Source organism: Mugil cephalus, chromosome 14 (genome assembly GCF_022458985.1).
Source record: "Mugil cephalus isolate CIBA_MC_2020 chromosome 14, CIBA_Mcephalus_1.1, whole genome shotgun sequence".
Classification (NCBI taxonomy): Eukaryota; Metazoa; Chordata; class Actinopteri; order Mugiliformes; family Mugilidae; genus Mugil; species Mugil cephalus.
This window is the reverse complement of record NC_061783.1, coordinates 13,219,758-13,244,162: the sequence shown is the minus strand read 5'-3', so window position 1 is coordinate 13,244,162 and position 24,405 is coordinate 13,219,758. Positions and strand designations below refer to the sequence as shown.

At 47.8% G+C, this 24,405-nt stretch overlaps 1 protein-coding gene across 4 annotated transcripts in view; it reads left to right on the top strand.

The window, feature by feature from the left end:
* jarid2b (jumonji, AT rich interactive domain 2b) overlaps window positions 1–24,405 on the top strand; it is a 97,668-nt gene that overhangs the window by 26,446 nt on the left and 46,817 nt on the right. For 3 of the 4 annotated variants that reach the window (XM_047606075.1, XM_047606074.1, XM_047606073.1), the window contains exon 2: window positions 22,352–22,478. In XM_047606075.1, coding sequence (XP_047462031.1) covers window positions 22,352–22,478 — 127 coding nt within the window. Of the gene's footprint in view, window positions 1–22,168; window positions 22,212–22,351; window positions 22,479–24,405 lie in introns of those variants that run through there. The other variant, XM_047606076.1, reaches the window with a different exon arrangement.

Below are 24,405 nucleotides of genomic sequence, written 5' to 3'. Positions count from 1 at the left end.
TACTTTGCAGACCTTGGGCTCTCCAGTGGCCCCAACCTGTTAAGTACACACACACACACTCATGCACCCCGTGACCACGCTGACCTTTCTGCTCGCAGAAACGAGACTTGATTTCCAATACGGCTTTGTCTTACAGCACTCCGCTCCCTCCTTCCTCCCTTCATCCTTCCTCCAGTCGGTGTTAATGTGATTAGGCCTGTGCGCCTGCTTCCCGCATGCTGCCGTCTTTGTCTTTCTTCCACTTTCCCCCCCCTCGTCTCTCCTGCTCTCCTTCCCCTCGTTTGTTGTTCCAACGCACGAGGCACGGCCACGGCCACGCTGGGGTTCCTTTCCCGTGCTCCTCCACCGTTTTCCAATCCCCTAATTTATTTGATCAAAACCCCGTCTTGATGGTTTCATCGGAGACTAGTCCTGACCGTTCCAAATCTAATCTTACGTACTTTCTTCCCTCCCCTCCCCTCCCTCTGTGGTCTTTCGTTCTCCTCAACACTCCTCCCTCTCTTGCTCGGTAACGCTAACACAATTCTATTTCCTGTCCAAATTGGGTAAACGCGGCATTGCCAAGGGAATCACAGCATGCTTAATGAAGCATAGAGGCCACTTTACCTGCTAGAAGGTCTGAGCTCTTTATCTCATTGTTACAGTTACATGTGCACAAGGGCGTGTTCCAAGTTCATAAGCTGCGGCCCCCGCTTTTTGCTTCCCTACCGATGTTATGAATCGGCGTGGAGTTAAAGAAAAATTGCCTTCAAAGTCACGGGACGGTAAGCGCGTTTGTCCCGCCGGACAAGCTTTGAAAATTGCGAGGAATAATTGCGGGATCGGCTGGCGAGCTCCGCAGCGCGCTCCGCTTCTCGGCCATGCGGCTGACGTGACCTTTAAAAGATTCCACGAGCCCGCTCCTAAGAAGGTTAATTTGTGAATTTGCTGAATATTTCTTTTTTTTTTTTTTTCTCCAAGCCACACCGGAAATGCCACCAGCAGCCGCTCGACACTTAATTTATCAGGAACCGGGGGCGAAAAATTTTCAAAAGCGAAAGAAGTTTATTGAAACTAAACCGCTTGGTTGCTTTGACTTCACAACTCATTCATCCCCTCCAGGGTTCCCAAATCTCATTAAGCAGCAGCAGAGACCCCCATCCCCCCTCCCTCAAGGGTGGTAGTAGTAATATTTCCAGCTTTAAAAGTTGAAGTGGCTTTTTTTTTTTTTTTTTTTCTTTCTTATCAGGAATGGCTTTATTTTTAGCTGCTATCATGTCGATGTGCTGAGTGGTTATATACATGGGGCATTAAAGCAAAGGTGAGGCTGACTGAGATATGGATACAGATGACAACCAAGGGAAAAAGATGACCTCATGTAGGCGCCTTCCTTTGCTACCTCACCCCTACCTCCGGCAGCAGGCGCCGAGCTGGCAGACTTCAAGTGTGTGTACATACGATGTGTGTACGTGCTGTACATGCTGGGCCGCTGATATATTTGGACCTTTTATTTCACAGGGCGGAGCGTTTGGGGGCGGCTAAATTGCCCTCTTCCGTCCTAAATTGAATGACAAAGGGCTGTGAAGAGATGGCAAGTTCAACGTCGTCGGCCATCATTGTTTTGTCTTCGTTTTTTTCTGCCACGGGAGCATGTTGTAGACGGGCAAAGCTGAGTCAGGTGGAGAGGGCCGTGTTTCAGGGTCGGGAAAAGGGTGAGAAGAAACAGACTCTGTGAAAGCCAGCAGCTTTTATTTATTTATTTATTTATTTATTCTTTTGGCCCACGAGCTTCGGGCTGTGTACCCGGCCAGCCCTGCCTGCCTCCAGCAATATTTACGACCACTTTTTGGCAGGTGAGAGTAATTGAACAAGCATTTGTTATTTGGCAAACAAGTCTCTGGCTGCCGCGTCTGGCCCGAGAGAACGCCCCTCATGTTTTAACACTCTGCTAATTGGGCCGCGTTCGTATAGTGGCTGTAATGTGCTTTTGAATGGACAGAGGTCATATTTCAGCGCCGAACGCAGTTTTGTAACATTTGGATTCTTTGCTAACCGGGACCCGGCGGCGACGTTCGCGTTTGGGAAGGTTTTATTGTCGGAAGGGGAGAATTAAACTGTCTTTAGTGGTGAATCAAACTTTGTTGGACATTTTGTGCTGAGCGCCGGTGCAGCGGGGCGCCCCTCGGGTTTCCTTAAAATGAACACTGAGAAATGTTTGAAATGTCTCGTCCTTCATATATATCCAAGGATACTTATACTCTGCCATTATGTCCAGTTTCTAACATTGTCACAGTAGCAGAACCAAGCAACTCCCCTTGTGGATCAATAAAGTCTATTTAAATCTAATGTCCTGAGCCTGTAAAACAATTTGGAACAGGCCCCCTGACGTCATTTTCTTTGAATAAACCAAAAATTTTTGGTTGTTTTTATCCCTTTGCCTCTTTCCATCTGTAGTCGTCTTAATGTAAGTTGACAGTTGCTCTAACAAGAAAGGGGGGGGGGGGGGTTACATGATGAAAGAATTTACACAGCGTCCTGATTTGATTCAATATTTGATGTCTTGAGCAAACTTTTTTTTTAAAAGCAACACAAAAGCACAAAAGTCAAGTTGATTGCAAGTGGCGTGTAATTATGCCCGTGTATTTCCTCTCCTGCTCCCCGCCTCTCTCCTCTCTTTTCCCGATCCCCCGGTTGTGAGAAGAAACGAGGCCTTCGAAGGTTTTTCTCACCGAGCTGCCGCAGGGAAACGACTGTGAGCACTCGCGTACGGGAACACCGGCTCGAATGAAACCGCACGTTTTATGAGAGCTCCGCAGCTCGGGACATCTAAAAAACGCAAGCTTTTGGTTTTAAATGATGCGCCGGGTTCAATTTAAAGGTACTGAAACTCATGGCACCTTGTTTGCTGGGAAGAGGGCAGATGGAAAGGCGCTCTTAATTGCCGCGGCCCGTCGCTTAAGGCAGCCTTAAGCGTGTGCGTTTCTGCTGTTGTCACGGTGAATGGACTGTTATTTTGTGAGACAAAGAGAAATGGGGACGTGAGTACGGGGTGTCACTGTGCTGCGAAGCCACCGGGCTGTACGGGCGAACCCCGGGCCAAGAGCGGCAGCTGACCCGCACAAAGGCCCGGCACACACTTCCTTTTATTCGCCACAGAAGAGGAGCACCGTTTTCTCCTGACACGCTTCTCACGTGCAGATCTGCATCAGCTGCGACTGTCTGTTCCCCTTACCCTCACACTCCCGTGCATGTGCGGGCATCTGTGCGCCTCCGTAGCCGCGGCGCCGGACTTTAAAAGCCCCGCGTTGTTCTCGCTCGTCGGCGGGTGATTTCATGTGACAGGTGCATTCCTGCGGGTGGGGTAGAGCTTCAGCATTTTTTTTTTTTTTTTTAAATTAATTAAAACGCATGAATCAATTAAAAGCCTCGGTGCTGTCGGGGTGCAAACACGCGCACACTCCAACGTCGATTACAGGCAGGCAGGCTGGTATCAGGGCAGGGTGTGCCATGCATGGCCGGGTGTCAGTTACCAGCCCATATGCTGATAAGTGAGGCGGTTGGGTTGATACTGTGGGTCCGCCGTGAATGCGGTTTGGCGAGATGAACAGGTGAAACGGGAATGGCAGTTATCTTGATTAGAGCATTCTTGGGAGGAAAAACGCTTTATCAGCGCTGCCGTTGAGGTGTCGCCGGAGATCCTGTTGCCACATGCGCGAGCAGGATGGAAACTTGTTGGCAAAAGAAATCCCGGCTGGGAACCATGTGATATTTGTTTCCACCGATTTCACCTGTTTTTTTTCTAAGTTAGGCCTCGGCCTACAAACGCTGTATGTAACATGTCAGTCTAATATCACTTCCTGCTAGCAACCACGTGCGCTTTGAAGCCCAAACAAAGCGTAGCGCACGTTTTTATTTAGATAAACGGATCCATTTCAGGTTATAAGTACGTACAGTAACGGGTCGCGGCACGCTCACACACACATTTAGCCTCTCCTCCTCCCCGTTCTCTCCCCCTTCCTCCCGAGCCTGTGGCAGGTTAATAAAATAAACATACATCCACTGGTGGCGGGGGCAGGCATGCCGGGCTCCCTTAGCTGTCATCAGCTGTGTGTTATTTGATGCATGTGTGTGAGTCTATTTTCAACACGGACTGTCACTTTTAGCCCGGGCTTGTCTGTCAAAGCTCCGTGGAGCTCTCCGGGGCCGGGCGCTAGCTTAGCCCACTTGCGCGCCCATCTAGCTAATGGCCGTTCATGAGCTGGGCCGATGTGGCGCATTTCTACTCCAGCCGGTTAAGTGGCCTGTCGTCCTCCCACGGGGTGACGCGTCCCCGTCGCTCGATAGCTGCGATTGGTCGTGATCTACCGTTTAATTAGGCCCTGTGTGCGGTAACGCATGCGTGTATGTTCAGTTCTCACGCACGGATCGGGAAGTTACGCGCGCCGGTTTGTGCGTGTGTGGTACCTTAATGTGTTATTGCAATTTTGTGGAAAAATTGCAAAATATTGTCTGGTCTCAGTTCTTGTATTATAAATTTAGAAGTTTTTTTTTTTTCGTTTTGGGACAAACCATTGCTGACATCTACTTCCTGGCTCTGTGTGCTGCTGGATTAACTGTGAATTGGTCTAATTTTACCATTCCTAGTTACTCACTTTCTTTAGAGATTAACTACTGCGGGAGCTGTGTGTGTGTGTATTTGTGCGTGTGTGTGTGTGTGGGCCCTTGTCCTCTAAAGGCTTTGTGGTGTAGGCCAAGCACAACACAGCTGCCCACCCACCCAATCTGTCTCTCTGTCTCTCTCACACACTCACACACACACACACTCTCCCCCCTCTTTGAAGTTTGTCCCAGTCCAGTAGAGTGGTACAGGGTCAGGATGGAGAGGAGGATTAACGAGGCCCCTGGTATAGGCGGATGAAAGGATGGTAGGATGAATGGTCTTTATGAAGTGTTAGATGAGAGGAGGGGAGGCCAGGTGATGACGGCCAGTAGGCTCTGGGTCTAAAGCAGACGCGGTGATGGAGAGCCCAGATCTAACGTCCAGATTAAAGACGGATCAGCGGCGATATCGGCGCAGGGCCCGCCGTGCTTCTCTGTGGCCGCGTTTTTCACGGCGGCGTTTAATGTTTCTGTTTCCCCTTTGGTCACGAATGGACGATTTCCTTGTAAGTTTGCGAACGTAGCTTTCATCTGCCGGCGGCGCAGATGGTGCACTGCAGTTAAACCCTATTTGAGAGATGGTTTGATATAACCAAAAGTGAAAAAGAGAGTTTTGGTCAAAACTGAAACAGAAGCTGAGATTCCCCACCCACAAAGATGGAGAAATACAGTCAGTAGTTCAGCTTCACTGTGGTCTCTGTATTAAAAAAAGAAAAAGGAAAAAAAAAGGAACAACAAAAAAACTGCATGTTGAGCATGTTGGTGAGCACACGTGCCACGGAGTTAAACTGCCTCCACCTTGCAGCATTAAACAGACAGTGATTGATCTGCAGCGTGATTGTTTATTTTGCCCCGGCTGTCAGTGATGGATGACGATTTGTGCGCATTTGAAAAGTGTGTGTGAAATATAGCAAAAGGGGAAGCAGGGAGGCGGGGTGGGAGGGCTTGCTAAAAATCGACCTCCCCCGAGGAGAAATACCAGCAGGCCTTTGGGACGGCCCTTAATCATACCTTCACCTCGTGTGAAATTAAAAGCCTCGACGAAAGCAGCGACAATCCTCATTTCATCACTGTGCGGTGGGACTTGTAAACGGCTACTTCCCGCGTCGTATTGCGTACATAGAGGGGGCTATTTGAAATTCTGCGTGCGCTCTCGCTCTCGAGGACCTCGCGTTTCCCATTGTCCGGGCCGCGATTGTCAAATGTGAGCAACCTCACTCCGTTCCATTTGCATGCACACTGCAGGCTGTTGTCTAATCAGCGTTTTTATGCAACGCCATTATCTCGCGGCAATAAACATTGCAGCTGCGAATGCGTGACACATCTCTTTGAGACCCTAAAGCCATTGATATTCTGTGTCGTCTCCTACAGATGCCAGCCGACTGAGCTCCTTCATCCTTCACAAAAAAAAAAAAACGCCACGCACACACAACTTTGCCGTGTCCTCGGATGCCAGCATCAGAGTGGCGAGGCATTTCTAACACCCTCTTCTGTTACCTTCTCCCCATGAGGTCAAAAAGGAACCGGGGTGAATGAATAGAAGGGGAAACTCGAGACACAATGCCTACCTGTCCTCCCTCCCTCTCTCTTTCTCCCACCAACTCCCCTGTGACATCCTCTTTCTTTCTTTTTTTTTTTTTTTTCCCCTTTTCACTGGCAGAAACTGTCTGTCGATTGGCTTCGCGCGCGCAGATGGCGGCTTCAACGGGAGTTCCTCCAGCTCGGGCTCGAAAACCAAACCCCAAATCCCCCCTTCTTCTTCTTCTTCTCTGTATTAATATATTTCTCTCTGTACTCGTTTTGCTCATAACGACAGACGCCTTGATAGTCTGCCAGTTTCAGTAAACAGTGGAAATCGCGCTTCCCCTTTTTCGCGTTTTGTTTCTCTATTTTCGAAAACGTCTCCCCTCACGTGCCAGAACAACCCTGTGAATCCGAGCTGATCCGAATACCGAAACAAATGGTTTACCTCGCGTCCGCTTTTTTTGCTTTTGAGAGGCGGCAGCTTTGGTGCGTCGTGCATCATTAATGAGGGCGAGGTTCAGTGTGAGGTGACTGAGCTTGTGGCTGCAAGCTAAAGTCGTACTACCTGCTGAACAGTAGCTCTGTGAGTTTCGCCTCGTCAGAGCAGCCCTGTCTAATTAGTTTCTGGCGTGCTGAACATTTGCTGCAACCTACCGGGGCGACGATCTATGACTCGCTGTTATCTTTGCCCAATTTTGCTACTCAGCTTTTTATAAACGAATATCAAGGAATGTGAAATTTCCCCCCATTTCATCTTTCGGTTTTAAATGAGAACCATGTGACCACATCCCCGGTGCAGAGGATTTGCTTCCCATCAGCAACTGAAAGGAACCTCTTTCTTTTCTCTGCCCTGGTCGTCCACAGGACTTTGTCATGTAAAGAGGCCCTTATCTGGCTCCGGTTGGAGGACGGGGGTGGAGGAGTTAAAGGGAAGGAGGAGGAGGGGGGTGGGGGGTAGCTAGCTCGGATACCCGGGGCCAACAGAAATCGACGCATGTAAAATAAGTGACTGTGATTGACGGGCCCTTTGAGAAGGCCCGGCCCCCCCCAGCCCTGTGTGTCTGCGGGGAGGTCAACTCTGACCCCTTTCCGGCCACCTGCTCGCCCCCAACCCTTGACCTTTTAGATGGACTTCTGTTGAAAGTCCCAGGACATGAAGTCGATGTGGAGCTTAAGCCACATGTGGTCATCGATCGGGAATTAGTCGCTTATATTGCAAGTTCAATATTATTGTAATCTAACTGCACATTGACCAATATACCATGAAAGAAACAAACCTGAAGCTATTTAAGTTCTTTTTTTCCCCCTCCCATACCTGCATGGGTGCACTCATTTGCCAATAAAACCTGAACCTACCTCATTGAACGTCTCGGTGACTGATTTCCCGCACGGTCCCCTCCGTCGCGTTCTGCGCCTGTTTCCTGCCGCGCGTTGCATTCGTTTCGCCGCGTCTCGTAAAAGGCCGGCCGACAATGACAATTTAATGGCCGAAACGGTGGGACGGGAAGCGAAGCGATTTTCACAAGGCCTGATTTAATTTTCCTTATTCGGCCTAAATTGGGCCGCTGCGTTGGGGTAAATAAGCACAGTGCATCTGGGCCGCAGTAAAGGGGGCGCGTGAATAAGGGGCTGCGCTATTCATTTTATGTTATTTATTTATTTTTTCCATTCCCCTGTGAACGGTTATAGATTTATTACGGAGTGCTTGTCTAGCACTTCGCTTGTGGACTAGCTTAGCCCTTTGAACGGGGCAGTAAATAAGAAAGAGTTTAGGCGTTTGTGAGTGCGAGAGGCTGCCCGCACTCTGTGCATTGCTGCCTCATGCTGCTGTTCATTTGCAGATTTACTTTAACTTGTACATTCGTCTAACCTTAATTTCCACAACAATAAAGTATATGTGATTTTCCTGGCCCTGGTCCACCTCGGCCCACTTGCTCAGCATCGCCGCTCATTTGAGATTTTGCACAGCAGCCACAGCTGCCTTTTCCGCGAGGCTTATGACTGGGAGCACATAAGTCGGGCTTTGTTGCCAAATTCTAAGAGAAAAACCCATTGGTATGTGGCGGGGATTGCAGATGCCACAAAGCAGCCATTTTGCAAAACCCAGACGCAGTCATGCGCCCGTGCATATACGTGGTTAAAGTGCACGGTTAAGTGGATTCCCTCAGCTCCGCCGGGGCTCCAACATATGTTTACTGTGACCTCTGTTGTTCTCAATTATCGCTGGCACATGTGGATTTGGGATTATAACGGTGGCGGCTCACGCACTTGAGCGTGCACTCGAGATAAACGCGCGCACTGGGAGGTTTAAGATGGGCTGAGTAACGCCTCACCGTGCCTGTCCGACATTTCCCGCGCGCCGCTCTTCACTCTTGCCTTTTAATATCGAATTACCTCAGTGGTGAGGAGAGGCGATGTAGTAATAACTGGCCTTTGTTGTTGACCCGTCTCAGAGCATCTGCGCGGCACTTGTCTGGATAACTCTGCTGACGTCGACTCCCCACTACACACACACACACACACACACACACACACACACACCCACACAGCCTCATTTCCGTGAGGGGAAAATAGATCGGTGCACCCGGAGTTGGGTAATTGGGTAATTAACGTGTCACACGAGCAATATTTGTGAATTGTTCACGTCAATTTTTAATTTTTTTAAATGCATCAATTCGAGTCTTAAAAATAATTGTGTTATGTGTGAAATAATAGTTGCTGATTTGTTGCTTTCTTAAGAGTGGCCTCATGCAGCCCAGAGTAACTGCACGTCATCAGATATATCACCAGCTCCGGCCGGCCACTCTTTAGCCTGAGCGCTCTGTGAACTGGCTTCTCTTGCAGGGCTTTTCCTGTTCGCAGCCATTCAGCTTTCTCGGTGAATGAGGTTTATACTTGGATATATTCCTGTTTGTTTCAGTTGACAAGTAGGAGGCGGTTTCCTCGCTTATGCCTTTTGACTCAGACAGTTTCTTTGTTCGTATGCGGGCTGCATTTGAAGGCGTGTAATTAGCGGCCCACGACTGCAAATGTGCACACGCATGCGAACGTGCGCGCACGTGTAGCATCGGCTGGCTCATCGGGAGGAGACTTCCAGGAGAAGGGATGGACGTGCACCTCAGTGGACCTCCGCCTGCGCGCATGTATAGGAGCGCACAGCCTGCCTGTAATGATCCGGACAAGCACTTGTATAGCGTGAGCTTTTAAGCCCTTCAGAGATGGTCTCGTGCGTCTGTGTGTGCGTGCGTGCGTACAGTGGAGAAAAAGCGCCGCGTTGCAACGTGCTTGTTAGTGAGATTGTCAGCCAGAGAGACTTGACCTTACATGGTCTGTACAAGCTACTCTGTTGTTGCTGTCACTAGCCCCGCTCACGCTGCTGGAAAATGGGTCTTTTTACTCCGAAAAGCAGTCCCAGCGTGGTGACTTGCTTCTTCCCACGTTTACGTTCGCTGACGTGTAGCGTCAGGCCGAAACAGAAATTAATTGTTTTGGAGCGTCTCCCCAAGAAAGTTACCGGGGCTGTTCTCGAGGGCGGCGGATTTGTAAAGCAATGTTAAGTTTGCAATGAAAAGGAGGTATTTGCACATCCCTGTCGCATGCAAAACAAGACGCTGCCTTGAGTGAGACAAAGCCGCGTGTGTGTGAAAGGAGCCGACCTTTTGCGAGTTGATATGTTCCATTCCAAGGTTATCCAGAGGCCTGGATTTTGCAGTGTGTTTTTAAAAGGGTTTTGGATCCTTTGCCAGTATTTCGTCATGTTCTCAACTCAGTCTCAGTCTGGTTTGTATGGTCTGGATCCTCACGCCATCTAGCATTGCAAGCAGCTGCATGTCGACACACACACACACATAAATGCGCACACACACACACACACCCAGGGCAAAGTTGTGTATAGCTGCATACACAAAGTCAGACCAACCCTCAAGTGACTTAGCCACAAGTGTGCGCACGTATCAGGGCCAACAGAGGGCAACTCGGGACACACACACAAAGAGCACTGCCCCACCTCCGGCCTGGCTAGTTGTTGAACGCATGCCCCCAGCAGCCGTCTGCCAACAGGCGGGTTAATATTGCCACCAGCTGCGGAGGGAGTGATGCCAACCAATTCCAACCGGCACCAGGCCCAGAGTGGCCACACAGGATTCCCTGTGTTCTTCTCTTCTCTTCTCTTCTCTTCTCTTCTCTTCTCTTCTCTTCTCTTCTCTTCTCTTCTCTTCTCTTCTCTTCTCTGAGCAGTGTGCTGACTAGATGCATGTGCACAGCCAAACAGAAACAGCGGGCCTTCCACTTCTCCTTTACTCGGTCACTTGTCTCTTACACCTTTCTTTCTGCCTTTCTCGGTCTCACGAGGTTCCCCCTTTAGGTTTTTGTTTGTGTAAAACCACCGTCTCGTAATGTGTCAGCATGCTCCTGCCGCGACTCGCTGCTCTGCCACCACCGCCAGGTAGATCGGCGGCGGCCTTTGAAGGTCGGCGTGTAAATGCTGATTAATGGCTCCGTGAAAGCGGAGGTCAGTGTGTTTGCATAAGGACGAATGAAAGGAGGTTTCAAGGTAAACATCGCTGTGGTTTGTAGAGGAACAGATGCGCAGTGGAGGATTAAGCGATGTCTATCAGGCCGAGCGGGTACGGATGTTACACTGAGGTTAAAGCGAACCTCAAAGTGTTACATCATCATTAGATAAAATGCCCAGTCATGAAACTACCAGTAAAATGTCCTGTTTATAGTAATATTTTGTTTTCCAGATTAACGGTTTAAGATTAAAGTCATTTTCAGGTTTATTGGTGAGCCCTGCGTACTTGCTGTCAATTCCAACTAATTATTGGCACACCAATAAAAAAAAATAGCTGGAAACAAATCTTTTTACACACATGGCTGCTTTTGTAAATTGTTACAATGTGGGCATTGTGCAGGCTGGGAAAAGGGCTTGTGCAGAGCAGTGTACGCAAGAGACTGAGAGTTGGATGTGTGAAAAACTTATTTTAATTTGCCCGGCTATCTACAAAGACAGTATGCAATTTATTGCAGTGATGTGACTAAAACTACTACGGGACTTTCACACCAGCTTGTTCTCCTTTTGGCTGGAAGCATGACGAGATTAAGAAACTACTTCCTCTGCGTTTGTTATTTATAAATGAAGATTTTTTGTCACATTTTAGGTGTCTCTACACCGAGCGTGACGCTTCCTTTCACACAAGCGCGCTCAGTCCAGTCAATCTAACCTGGGCCGCGCGCCGCACCGCCGTTTGACTCGTCACTTGCGCGAGCAACCGTCGGCCCTTCTCACACGCTCAATATCTTTTAACGTCCCGGTCGTAGAAAAGGGAATTAATGAGTCTTTCTAGTGAGCGGCGTTGTTGTGTGCTTGTGCAAGATTTTCTAAGAGTAAATGAGGTTAACGCCTCGGGCCGTGAGTTGTTGTTGTGTAAATGTGCCTTTGTGTGATGGTGCTTGTATGCGTCTTCCTGTCTGATTGTTTACAGCCCGACCAAACTGGATTCCAGATGTAATCCCGCAGTCTGTCTGACGAGCCTGCCTTTTTCCAAGGCTAACATCAAAACCTTCTAGAGCCTCTCCCTCAGGTGTTGCCCTCACACCAGCCCGCTTCCATACAAATCCCCCCCCCCCCCCTCCCCTCCCCTCCTCCCCCCAAAGCAGCAGACGGATGCTGCATAAACTGACCAGAGGCCGGTGGTTTTCTGTATGTTCACACAAGCCTGCAGGCTGTTCCTGTCAGACAAGGCATGAGGCTAATGAGGTTACTCTGTTTCCTGTTTCTGCCTTCCTGTCCCCTCCTTGTGCTCGTGGGAGGGGGGGTGGAGGGCTTCGGCTCTGTGGCACGATATGTCTACACACTGTAACATACAGTATCTCGCGCGCGCCTCGAGACGGATCACGTGCGTGTGAGTGAGTTTTTCACTCGCGTCGCCACAGCGGTTATTTTTAGCATGTTTTGCCTCCGTTGGTATCCTCAGATCTTCTGGTCTGTGATGACACTGTAAACATTATAACATTCTCCAAAACACTAGAACGGGTCCAGTGTCACGTTTAAAGGTCGGTCCGGGCGAAACGGAAAGGCCTACGGCCTCGCTGCTGGTGATGTATGACTGCAGTCGCACAAAGAGCCTCCAATATTTATGCCTTTTGGCTTGAGTCAACGGGGGATTTCTTCCTCGGCGTGGTTTGCTGGACGAGGTTTTAGTTATGCATCCAACCATCCGTCAGTCCTTTCACATTTGCTTATCCAAATTTGGATCGTGGCGGTGTCAGGCTAAGCGTTTTAGATGTCCTTTCCCCCAGCAGTGCATTCTTGTTACTCATGAGGAATGCTTAAAGCGTTCCCAGGCCAGTAAAGATACACTGATCAGGCGTAACTTTATGACCAGATATGACCAGATTCCTTATATTGCTTGGTTCCCTACTGTGGCTCCGAGACAGTTGTGACTCATCAGAGAATGGATATGGACCTTCTGAGAGGATCCTGTGGTGTCATTGCTATGGAGTGGGGGGCGCCTGGTCTGGTGTAGGTGGGTGCTACATGTCGAAGGAACATTCACACGAATGCCGGATCCAAAAGTTTCCCAGCAGAACATTGAATTGTCACAATATGCTGTTCCCTTCTCCTGTCAGTGGTTTTAATGTTGTGGCTGATTGGTGTATGTAATCCCTCCAGCAAAGTGTGCCCACCCTGTGGTCTTCTCCCACTGGCCATACCCAGTACGCCTCAGAGTATTGATGCAGTGAAGCGGGGTCTTTACTCCATACTCTCGCTGTCCTCGCCCTATTTCAGCCACCTCCGTCCACAATGTCACCCTGTCTGTTCCTTGGCCATAGGTGAAGGCTCGAATATAAATTGAAAGCTTTGCCTTATGACTCATCTCCCTCTTCTCCACGGCAGCTCATCATTATGCAGTCATTTATCATGTTCATAACTGTCCCAGAACTTAGTAACATAGATGAATCTACCCTATACTTTATTGTATGCTATAACATAATTACATTTGAGCTTGAATGATTTGACACTAATCCAAGTAAACAAATGTCCTGTTGAGAACTTTAATAATATGAAAGGTTTCTATAATCTCCAGAGCGCTTTCTGTCATTTATCCTGAAAGTATTTCTTCTGGCGTATGAATCTGAAGAAACAAACTACTGCTGCTGATAAGGAACCGTGGTTCACATTTGTCTCCGCTCGTGCGTGCGTGCGTGTGTGTGTGTGGAAGTGAGAGGGGTTAGAAATGCAACTCTGTTAAGTGGGATCAGCGTCGGGGTTTCCTAAGCATCCCGTGGGACCGGCGGGGAGACGCAGGGGCCGCCGCCTCCGCTGCCGTGATGAATGACAGCGCGTTGGGGAGCGCCATCGATCAGGTCGGCCCTGTGGACGTGACCGCAGCGAGGGGAGCCTGTGTGGGTGTGCATGTGTCTGCAGCGAACGGAACGGAAGTCAAACCTCTGGTCAGCGGCACGTAGCCAAAGTGAAAATGATATTGTGACAGAGTTGGAGGGCAAGTGCGTCGAACGAGGCTGTTATTATTGAGCGGGAGCCATTTGTTATGCAACCTGTCGGATCAGAGAGCGCGCGCGCAAGCACTCAAGCGTCTCTTCGTACTATATTTTAACACTCAATTCCACCACGAGCCCTGTATTTTGGTCTATTGTGCGACCAGACGTGGCTCAGCACTCGCAACCTGCCAAAATGCAACTTCACAGTGTGAAGAATTTTCCTCAGCTGAGCCCTAAAAACCATGGCAACAAGGCTGCGAAGCTGGCACAGACACCGCCGCGAAGCTGATACCACACCATTACTTTAACATTTCACTTTATGAGAGACACTTAAAATTCCCACAACAACAATTCCTCTATCCTTCCTTGGCCTTGCGGCGCTGAATGAGCAGAGAACAGTTGCTTTGAGCGCAGCTTTTTACGGTAATGCTGCTCTGGTGCTGTGTGCCATGCGCTGAAACCAAAGTCATCTTTAAACTGCTTCCGCGTACTGTTAGATGATGATCTCAATAATCTGTCAGTAGTGCTATAAACACAGTCGGCATTCCAGGATATGCAGTGAAGTTAGACGGATTAGTGAGGGTTTTCCTTTGTTTACAGTAATTCTGTGTTTATTACCGTATTATATTTAGTTTTCTTCAACACAAAATACATGAAACGTAGTCTTGGAGCTCTGCTGAGTTGGGGCTGAGTTTGCATTGGGAGTTTTTGTCCATTCGTGTGTGTATTTGCGGTTGAGGTTAAGGGTCAGAACAGAGATCTCTTGGTCACATAGCCAGCGCGGGTGGGCAACCGAGTCAATTGGAAGCTGCATTATGCAGCCATCTGGCCGGCTGTCTCGCAAACCAGACCACATCCACACAAAGCAAGGGTCAATATTTAAACCAGCCTGCTGTCTCAGCCTTCCTCTCCAAACTAAAATAATAACTAAAAAGATTCTATTGGCAGAAAACAGCTGTGTCATGTTGTCATGTCACCACCGACACAGACGGGGGCAGTAGCACGACCTCGTCCAACTAAACCAAGAAAAGGGAAAAAAGAAGAAATGACCAAAAACGTCAAAAAATTGGCTTCATGCTCTTGAAGCAGTTTGACTTCCGGTTCTTTCTGCTCGCGGTAAATGGTGCGTTCAAAAAGGCAGGAACAAAAGCAACAAAAGTAATGTACAGCTGGTTTTCTGTCATCTGCCCAGTATGGGAAGAATTACCTTTTGTTCTTTTTTTTATTTTAATGTTGACTGAGCTGGAACACCCATTATTGACGAAAACAGATTTAGCCGGCTTAATGTAGCTCTCAGATGCGGGCGTGCGGGATTCTCGAATCACTGTGACATTTATTCTAGTCAAAATCAACTCGGCCACAGTCTGTGTTTTAAAAGCTTTCACCCTCGCTCCGTTTCTCCACCTCTCTATCTCTCTCTCCCTCCCTCTCTCTCTCCGTGCTCTAGTTTTACCAGCCTGATAGCATTTTATGCTCGACGGGGCTGAATGGCGCTGCCGGTCTGTCACTTATGCACGCTCAGATAGATTCAGACGGTGTGTCTGCGTGCGCGAGCGTGCAAATGCAGACAGCTGATATGACTGACGGTGGAGACACGGGAGGTTAGTGCATGTCTGGTACCGGGCTCAGCAGGAGAGACCGTCGCCGATAGGCCGAGGGCATTGTTCTCAGAGAGGGACATCAATGTGCTGCATATGCTTAAGGAAGTTTCTGTTCGGGCAAAAACTGCGATTTGCGTATTTTACTCTATTGCACGAGGTATCTGCAGTCTTTGTAGCACCCCTCTCTTCTCCCCCTCCTTCACCATGAAAGCGCTGGGGCTACCCCAGCATGACTAGTTTAAAGGGAAGGCCACTTTGGCTGCACACACACACACACACACACACACACACATTCCGATGCAGTGAGCTTGTGGTGTAATGAGGCGATTATATAGGGCCTCTTGTCCCTGGCAACCCCAAAAACCTTGTTCCATTCTCCTATTCTCTGAGCTCCGAGCCGAGCTGAGCTGAGCTAAGCATCCGGTCTCCTCGAAGCTATAAGGGACGTGGGGACCAGGATGTAGTTAGGATTGGAATGTAAATTTTTCTTGGGAGCAAACATGTGCTTCGTACTTGAGGAAGTTGGCCGGGTTTTAGCCACTATCTCATTTGTTTGCAGATCATGCTGATCATTTAGGATCGTGGCCGGGCCGCTTTTGTTTTTTCTTTTTTGGAGGGCAGCTGCCGTTATTTACACGAAAAGCTCTTCAGCTTTGAAAACTAAAATTCTATTATTATTATTTTTTTCTTTGCAAAGCGAAAACACCTCTCATTCCCTCTGAGTATCCTCCACTAACAAGACTGTCTTAGATGAGTGCTCTAACGGGCCTAAGTTGGACCGCTCTGCAGCGTCGTCAAGGTTTTGTTTAATAGTTTGCAGATGTCTTTGCTTCCCTACAGGGCCATAATCACAATGCTATAAATGTTTGTAATCCACAAATAGTTGGTCGTGACCCTAAGAAAGGTTACGCAGATGCACGTGAGAATGAAATAATTGTTATCGCGGTCATCTGGACCGGTCGTCAACACAGAGCGGTCGTACTCGCGCGGCCTCGTCATCTGGGACCCATGTGTGTGTGTGTGTGTGTGTGTGTGTGTGTGTGTGTGTGTGTGTGTGTGTGTGTGTGTGTGTGTGTGTGTGTGTGTGTGTGTGAAATATACGGCGGAGAGGAAAGAGGGGAGGGCAGCGGCGAGAGGTACGGACCGTCCCCGACTACTGTATATAATAACCTGGGCTTTGTTAAAATAACATTTCTCCTCCATCGATCTATCCATCCATCTCTCCGTGCCTCCTCTCCAAAGGAAATGTGTGTTAGAATAACAGATTTTGGGCCGGTTTTGTAGAGCAGATCGCAGCTGGCGCATGGCCCACATTCCTTTGCCATGACATCCGCGCGGTCGGTCGGCAGCAGCGCAGCACTATTTATAGAACCGCCTGTGTGCGCGCGCGCACGCACGCACGCACACTCGCCCGCACACATGTATTTACAGCATGTGCAATGTATACAAACGGCCAGATTAAAATGCAAACGTGAAAACGATCGCTCCTTCAGCAGGGGGTGTTGGATGTGTGTGCATATTTTGACAGTTGCTTCCCTCCCTTTTTTTTTTAAAACCAAACTGATGCATCAAACAAATCGCCCGACGCGTATAAACTCTTAAATGTTACGGCGCAGGTGCTCGCTCCCGTTTGCTCTCCGTCCCCGTCGTACAGTAAGTACACAGCGACGTCTCAGCCGACGCCGGCGCGGCTCGACTCTCTTGTCACACTTTCACACACCCAGAGCACAACACAGAGCGGCCACTGTGATGCTCTTAAAGGCGCAGTGTGTGTTTTTCAGTCAGTGCTGTAATTGGCAATTTCACACTCATTTTTACCCACTTTTGCAAAACACTGGTGAAACGCTGCTTTGGATTTTTGGCACATGAATATTTTTTCTCTCGTAATGAAATCAGGCCGGGCTGGCATCCAACATTGTGTCTGTGTGAAATGAATCCATTGTTTGTGTGTAATATACTAGTATAGGAGTTAAACAGGGTCTCTGAGGAAATTAGTGCGTTCTCCGCTTTTTGTACTCTGCGTTTCCACCGAGTAGATGAATGGTCAGATGTGATTTTGATGCCGATAACGAGATTTTTCATTCTTTCCTGTACGTTCGTCTCTCATCCTCCGCCTCCTCCTCCTTCCTCTTACTCTCTTCACCTACCTCACTTTCTTAACGCCGCATCCAGGACATTTTTTTTTCCTCAGTGCTGCACAGTCGATAGAATCCACTTCTTTCTTCATCAACCATTAAGGTTATTGGATTTGCCCTTTGCAGAGAGGATCATGTGAGAGAAAGCTGGGGTTATCAAGTGGAACCGGCCCCACTTTTCATCCCATTTAATGAGCAGATACAGATGCAGTGATAGATTTAATACCACGTGGAGTCTCGTAGCATTTGCTCAGCTCCCTTCATCCACTTGATCTATTCTTAATGTAACAAATGCTTAAAAAAAGTTGCTTGTTAAGAGATTTGCTATATATGTTTTAATGTCTACTCTGGGATATCTTTTAGAAAAGGATATAAACTATGCAAGAAAGGTGTGAATTTTATTCCACTCTTTATTCTTTTCTTATGTAAAGAAGCTATGATGTTGGTAGAGTCCTGATATACAGTGAATCCATGATGGCAGGAGAGGAACTAATCCCGTAATGATCTTATATGGCATACTTTTCAAGTACAGTATCCCTGTGGATGCTTAAAAGCTGTCTGTCTGTATTTCTGTGGCTTTTTTAAAAATTTTTTTTTTATTCCAGGTTGGAGCATCGGTGGCGTATTCCAAAAAAAATTGGGGGTAGGGTTGCTGGGTGACAGTAGGCGCACTATGTTCCTTAGGCATCACTCGGTTATATGCGCACACACACACACACACACACACGTGCGCGGAAAAAGGTCCCCGCGCTCATTAGTGGAATTCCAGTATCCTGATGGGAGCTGGTCGGGGTGTAGAAGTGTGTGTGTGTGTGTCGCTGTCAGGTAGTTCTCTGTGTAAAAGCTGTATCTGAAGAGATCTGGCACATATATGCACAGCAACATCTGAGTGAGAATCGGAGATTTTTATTACATATTTATTTAGATGGATTTCTTTTATGCTGTAAAGAACGTTTTTGAAGGGATCTTTTAGGCCAGTTTCTGTCATCGCCCCTTGATTTTTTATTTTTTTATTAGACATGGCAAGGGCTGGCCTTTGTGACAACAACAAAAAAAATCCAGTGAAAAGGGGGGGCACCTTTGACAAAAACAGATGGCTCTGACAAATGGCTACAAACGGTTGTGGAAACTCATTTAACTGATCTTGTGAAGTTATGTTACCATGCCATAATGGAGCGCAGCTTTCGCAGTCACTTTTTTTTTTCTCCCCCCTGATGAAAAGTAAGTCAGCAAATTCTTCCCCTCTTTTTTTTCTCCCTTTTTTTTTCTCTTCTTGTTATGTGTACACAGTGCAGGAAATATCCGTGGCACGCTGCCAGCTACTGTGAGGAAACCACAGTGAGAGAGAGGGAGCGAAGGGAAAAAGAAATGCAGGCGAACTTTTAGGCCGATTTTTGGGGGCGAATGTTGTTTTTTCTTCTCGTGTGTGTCAGGTAGAGATACCATAGAAGCCGTGCAATATATGCGTGAATGTTTGTAAGCCAGCGATACACTGTCAGTGCTGTGTGTGCGTGTCACTGTACATTTGGCCTCGTGCCACACCATGGGTGAAAGAGTGCTAGTGAGCTGTCTAGGTAATTGGTGCTTACCTGGCAGGCTTTTGCTCACACACACACGCACGCGCGCACATCTACACACAGAGAATGGATTAGATGACATTAACTACAGGAGAAAATGGCATAATTGAATACTTGCACTGCCTCTCTCGCTGGTGTGTGTGTGTGTACGTGCGCGTTCACGTGTGACAGTGTAATGAGGGGCTGCGCGTTGCACACGGAACATCAACCTCTGTCAGTGGCTGCGAAGCATCAGCGCCCTGTGTGTGTGTGTGTGTGTGTGTGTGTGTGCGTGTGCGACGCGCAGACATGGCTGTCACCCATCAGCTCCATCATGTGCAGACGCGCACATTTTTAATATCGTTCACCCCCCCCCCGTCTCCTCCCAAAAATTCGGCAGAGGTCTCATCCCCGAGGTCCCCGAGCCGACCTGGGAAATCAAAACAGCGCAAAAACTTATTTTTATCTGCCGGAGAGACGAAAGGCTTGAAAGCGCCGTAAACAAGTAAAAAAAAAAATCCTCGGTCTTGTCACTGTTGTCAGACAATATTAGGACTTTGTGAATGAAAGTCGCGACAGTGTTGGTTTAGATCCAGGATGTTTTCCTTTACTTGTGCTGATAATTATTACCGCATGCTGCCGCTTGTGTTGGCGTATGTGATTGGGAGTGGACGGCTTTGGCGTCGCAGTGCGTCTCCGCATCCGTTTTTTCAAAGTGGCCACTTGTAACCGGACCTCGGTTCTGCTCCTTGTTTGCAAATACGCAGTAAGTGCATCACGACTCAGCTCCCCCTTCTGCACGGCGGCTCGTCGTCGTGCCGTCGTTTATCATGGGCATAAGTGTCCCAGAACTTGGGTAGATAAACCTACCTCTACAGAATGTAAACAGCCTGATTTAAGGATGCAGTGAGATAATCCATGTGTGAACAGGGTCTGCACGTTTACACGAATCCTAATCGTATTTAGTCATTTCATTTGGTTGGTTAACGGCTACAAGGACAAAAAAACACTTTAAAAGCTCTCCCTGGTAGCCAACAGACATTACTTTGGAGTTTAGTGTTTTTATTTTCCCTGAATGATTGAAGCAAAGGGGACGTCAGATGAGTAGACTTCTTCATCAACGAGGACCACATCACGCCCATGTGTGCCCTAAGCAATCTGATCGCTCTCTGTGCGTCCAAAAACGCTTGCCAGGTGTGATCCAGTCGCCCCGCGTGCGTTTTAATATCAGGTTTTGCCTGAGTGGTTAGACAGGCATTTGCATGTGACTTGTCGTGCGTTGTTTTCATCATTCACCTCTCAAAGTAACCCTTCAGGAAGGTAAACATAGAGGAAGCGTTTGAATCCGGCCCTGTTGCGACGCTGCTATAATTAGCAGTGGGCTGTTGCACTGATCAGAGGACATTTTTTCGCCGTCACATCGTCTCCAGCTGGCATGTTTGATCCTGTGTGTGTGTGTGTGAACGAAACGTCTTAGCCCGAGGATCACGGAAAGAAAGAGAGTTATGAGCAACAGTCGTTTATTATTGCGTGTGGAGACTGAATAATATTGGCAGATTACTTTCTCTCTCTTAGACACCAAGCCTCTGTGTGCATGTGTGTGTTCGTCTCTGTGTGTGTCAGTGTTACCTCATCTCCACTCCTGTGATTTATTTATTTATTTATTTTTTTTAAGAGTGTACTTTCTCTTAATGGAATACTGTGACCGTTATCTTGTTGTTACCGCAGCGATAAAAGGTCTTGCTGTAATTATTTTAGCTCGCGGTGGAGAGTTTTTTTTTTTTTTTTTTAATACACCCGGCCGGCGCAGATGTCACTGCGACATCCGCCGGCCACTTAGCCGGGCCGACTCATATGAGCGGAGTCAACCGGGGATCTTTTTTTTTTTTTTTTTTTACCCTCTTAAATTACACATTCCACTCAGACAGAAGGAAATGTGCTCGCTCGGATGAGTCGGCGGAATCAGAATTGCGCTTTCAATACAGGTAATTAACATACATTAGTTTTCATGTGTAAAGGCAGAAAGTGTTTTCTCGAACTAAACAGCTGAAATGCACTCGCCCCATGGCTTGACTAGAGGAAAGCTATTTCCAGTTTCCATTATTTATTAATACCTCTTTGTTGTTGCTCATGTCCTAATCTCATTTCCTTTAGTCATTAGCGTTGTTCGACATCAAACACAGCTGCCAGAGCAATGAGTGGAGGCAGCGAGTGTGTGTGTGTGTGTGTGTGTGTGTGTGTGTGTGTGTGTGTGTGTGTGTGTGTGTGTGTGTGTGTGGAGGGGGTGGGGGGGTTTGGTTAGTGCTGTTGGACACTCACTAAAGACCCTTTTAACAATGCGTGGTGCAGTAGAATATTTCCCTAATACTCTCAATATGAGCTGTGGTTTTAAATGTATGTGCCATCATGGGTTCAGATTGAAAGCGATGGGTGTGGTGGGGTGCGGTGGGGGGTAAGAAGTCTTGGAAAAGGATGTGTTGCGGTGTTTGTTTGTGAGTGTGTGTGTGTGTGTGTGTGACTCCCAGTGACCTCTTTGACAATAACATCTTTTGTCTCCAGCTCGCCGGGAGAGATTAGCAACACATGAACTCACAGTCCCATGATGCCTTTTTCATTTGCTTCCTACCTATTCATCACCATAACACTGTCCTATCATGGCATTGTGGGGAGATGCAGCTCTTCATGCATTGTCATGCTAATGCGGAGCCTTGTGTCTAGCTGCAGGCTAATGCTATGTTATGCTAATGTTGTGGCATACTGGTGTCAGCGTATAGTGGGAGGGGGGAGGATGAGACGGGATTATAGTGAAACTTTGCTAATAACAACTTTGTTTTTATTTTAACAGATCAATTTAAAATGATGCAGTCATTGTAGTCCTCAGACGACGCTATGCTAACTGGCTGCTGCTACAGTTTGAGAATTTTCATGGCTGTTTCTTTCTTTCTTTAAAAAAAATAAAAATAAAATTCAAGTATGCATCAAAGGTGGAGTTACTACTCGTCTGAAAACTGTGTAAAGGATGCGTCGACATCAGCTTGTTAGGTTTTGTTTCATCTCAGCACAACCGGCCTGTGAGCGTTTCCTAACCTTGACCCCAAGTAACACGTTTATCGCGGTTGCTGTTGTCTGGCAACCAAAACAAAGGAAAACGCTTGGCGCAAACAACCGTCCAACTCGCAGGGATTCTGCCTGCGCTAATGTGCGGTTCGCTGCCTCGCCTGCCAAGTTTTGTTTTGTTTTTTTCAAACTATAATGTGAGAGGTCCCATTATTTATCTCAAATGTCCTTTTCCAACAGCGACCACAGAAACGGAGGAAGGAAACGGTGATTTCTGTGCGTGATAGCCGTCCGCGCTGACCAATTTTTCTCTCTCTCTGGGTGTTTTTTTCTACAGGATGACAGTGATGGGATCCCGTGGTCGGAGGAGCGGGTCATGCGAAAGGTGCTTTACCTCTCCCTAAAGGAGTTTAGGACTGCACAGAAACGGCAGCTGGATGGGGACGGAAACACAAACTCCAATGGTGAGTTTAAATCCATGATCTCAGCGCAGCGTATGATATGGGTGTCATCCTTCAATTGTTCTATTTTGACTGGGAGAAAGATATCAGCGTGTGCAGCTGTGTACCGTGACGTTTAATAATTAGGCAAATGAGTCATGTCTCTTAGTCTGGAAACCAGACCGACTTCCCCTGTACGCAAAACATTTGCAGTTGATTGCATGTTGGCCTGGAGTCGCCCCGTTGAGAACTGATTATGGTCCAGGAAAGACGAGTTCGTTTAGTTGAGCTTTATGTGGTGGCGGACTGAACAGCGATAGTCATGAACGTTTTCTGAGTGCTGTGGAGTTTAATTTGTTTACAACAGAATGGCTCTGATTGGTTGTGTGACTATTAGACAATTAGATTTGAAAAGGTTTGAATAAGTCATTTACCCTTTTTGCAGATATCTTTGGGAAAATCTGATTTTTGTGAAAGCAAACAAACACTGGACACCATAGTTACATGGTAACATGATTTACATTTGGCCTCCAGTGGAGTTACCAATGTAACTTGGTTTCTATGAATTCACTGTCTCCACTAGTGACTAGCGTCTGTTAATGGCTAGATACTAACCTGTCAAGGGGGACTGTTTTGTCCCTGTAGCTTTGAGTTTGTTCAGACAAAAATGTAGAAAGCAAAAAGAAACTGCTGCACTTGCGTCTTGTGACGTAGATGCCTGAGCGCCTGTTTTTTTTTCCGCACCATCGTAGAAAAGGTCAGTGGGCTGCAACTCTTTCATTTTTGCTGATTCAATGTCACGTCCTCGAAGGAACTCTTATTTCCCCCCTGTGTTCACATGCTGTTTACACATCAAACTCTGATGAGATCTTCCCACAGTGCTGCGCACATGAACACCCGCGTGTAAGTGTCAATAAACCTTCATCTCAGACATTTACTCCCACCTTGGGGTCAAGACTCATTAAAACACGAGCTAATACGCGAACTTAATACTTAGAAGTGCTTACTTAGACAGAAACCCAATTCCACGTGGAAGTCCGCTACAATAGCGGCGGAGGGATTTTTGTGTGTGTTGTGGTTTTAAACGTGAGACAACAGAGGAGGCTTGAGAGCACGGGGAGGATGAACAGCTTGTTTTGAATCAAGCTGCCACCATGTCTTTGTTTGACACTGGTACTCCTACACTAAAAAGCCCTCAGCCAGCCAGCAGCGGAGATTTGAACTTCACACGTGCCTCAGAAGCTATTCTCAGTTGACATTAACACAACCCAGACGCAGGAAGAAAGGAACCGGGAGGAGGGGAAAAAAAAAAAAAGAGCCTCTGAAAGTTCACGCCCAGTCTTCCAGCAATCGGCAGCAGTAGAGACAGGCACACAGACGCAGTCCCTTTTGAAATGTAGCTTATCTTTCATACCTAGCGTTTTTTTTTCCCTTCTATTATGTATTTTATCACACCTTTATTTATTTTATTCTCTCCGCGCCTGTGCCGAGTGCCCCCTCCCCTCCCCCTCCTCCCAGCTACTGCATCTCTGTGTGTCTGTCTGTCTGGCATCTCATGGCTGCCACTCCAGAGCTCCTCGGGGCCTTTTAAGCCGCCGCGGGTAGCTGACCTTATCGCCTGAATAAAAATGACTCATTAGAAAGCGTCGGCGGCCCGTCGCACCGGGGGTTAACGACAGCAGCCCACACCGACACAAAAGGGAGCCGGGGCTGAATAGACGGGCCCTGCTGTTTTAGAGCACCGTGGGTTAGCGGGGCTTTGGAGGCTAGTGCGAGAGGCACAGTTTCCCGTCTCGCATAGACATTGTGGAGAAACTGTCAGCCATTTTGGAGGATCAGACTCAGTGTGCACTACATCCTGAATGGGCAGCTCCTGCTGTTTTAGAGGACTGTGGGTTAGAGAGTCTGGGCATGTGCCGGGGCCAGACGAGTGCCGTGGTTTTCAGTCTCA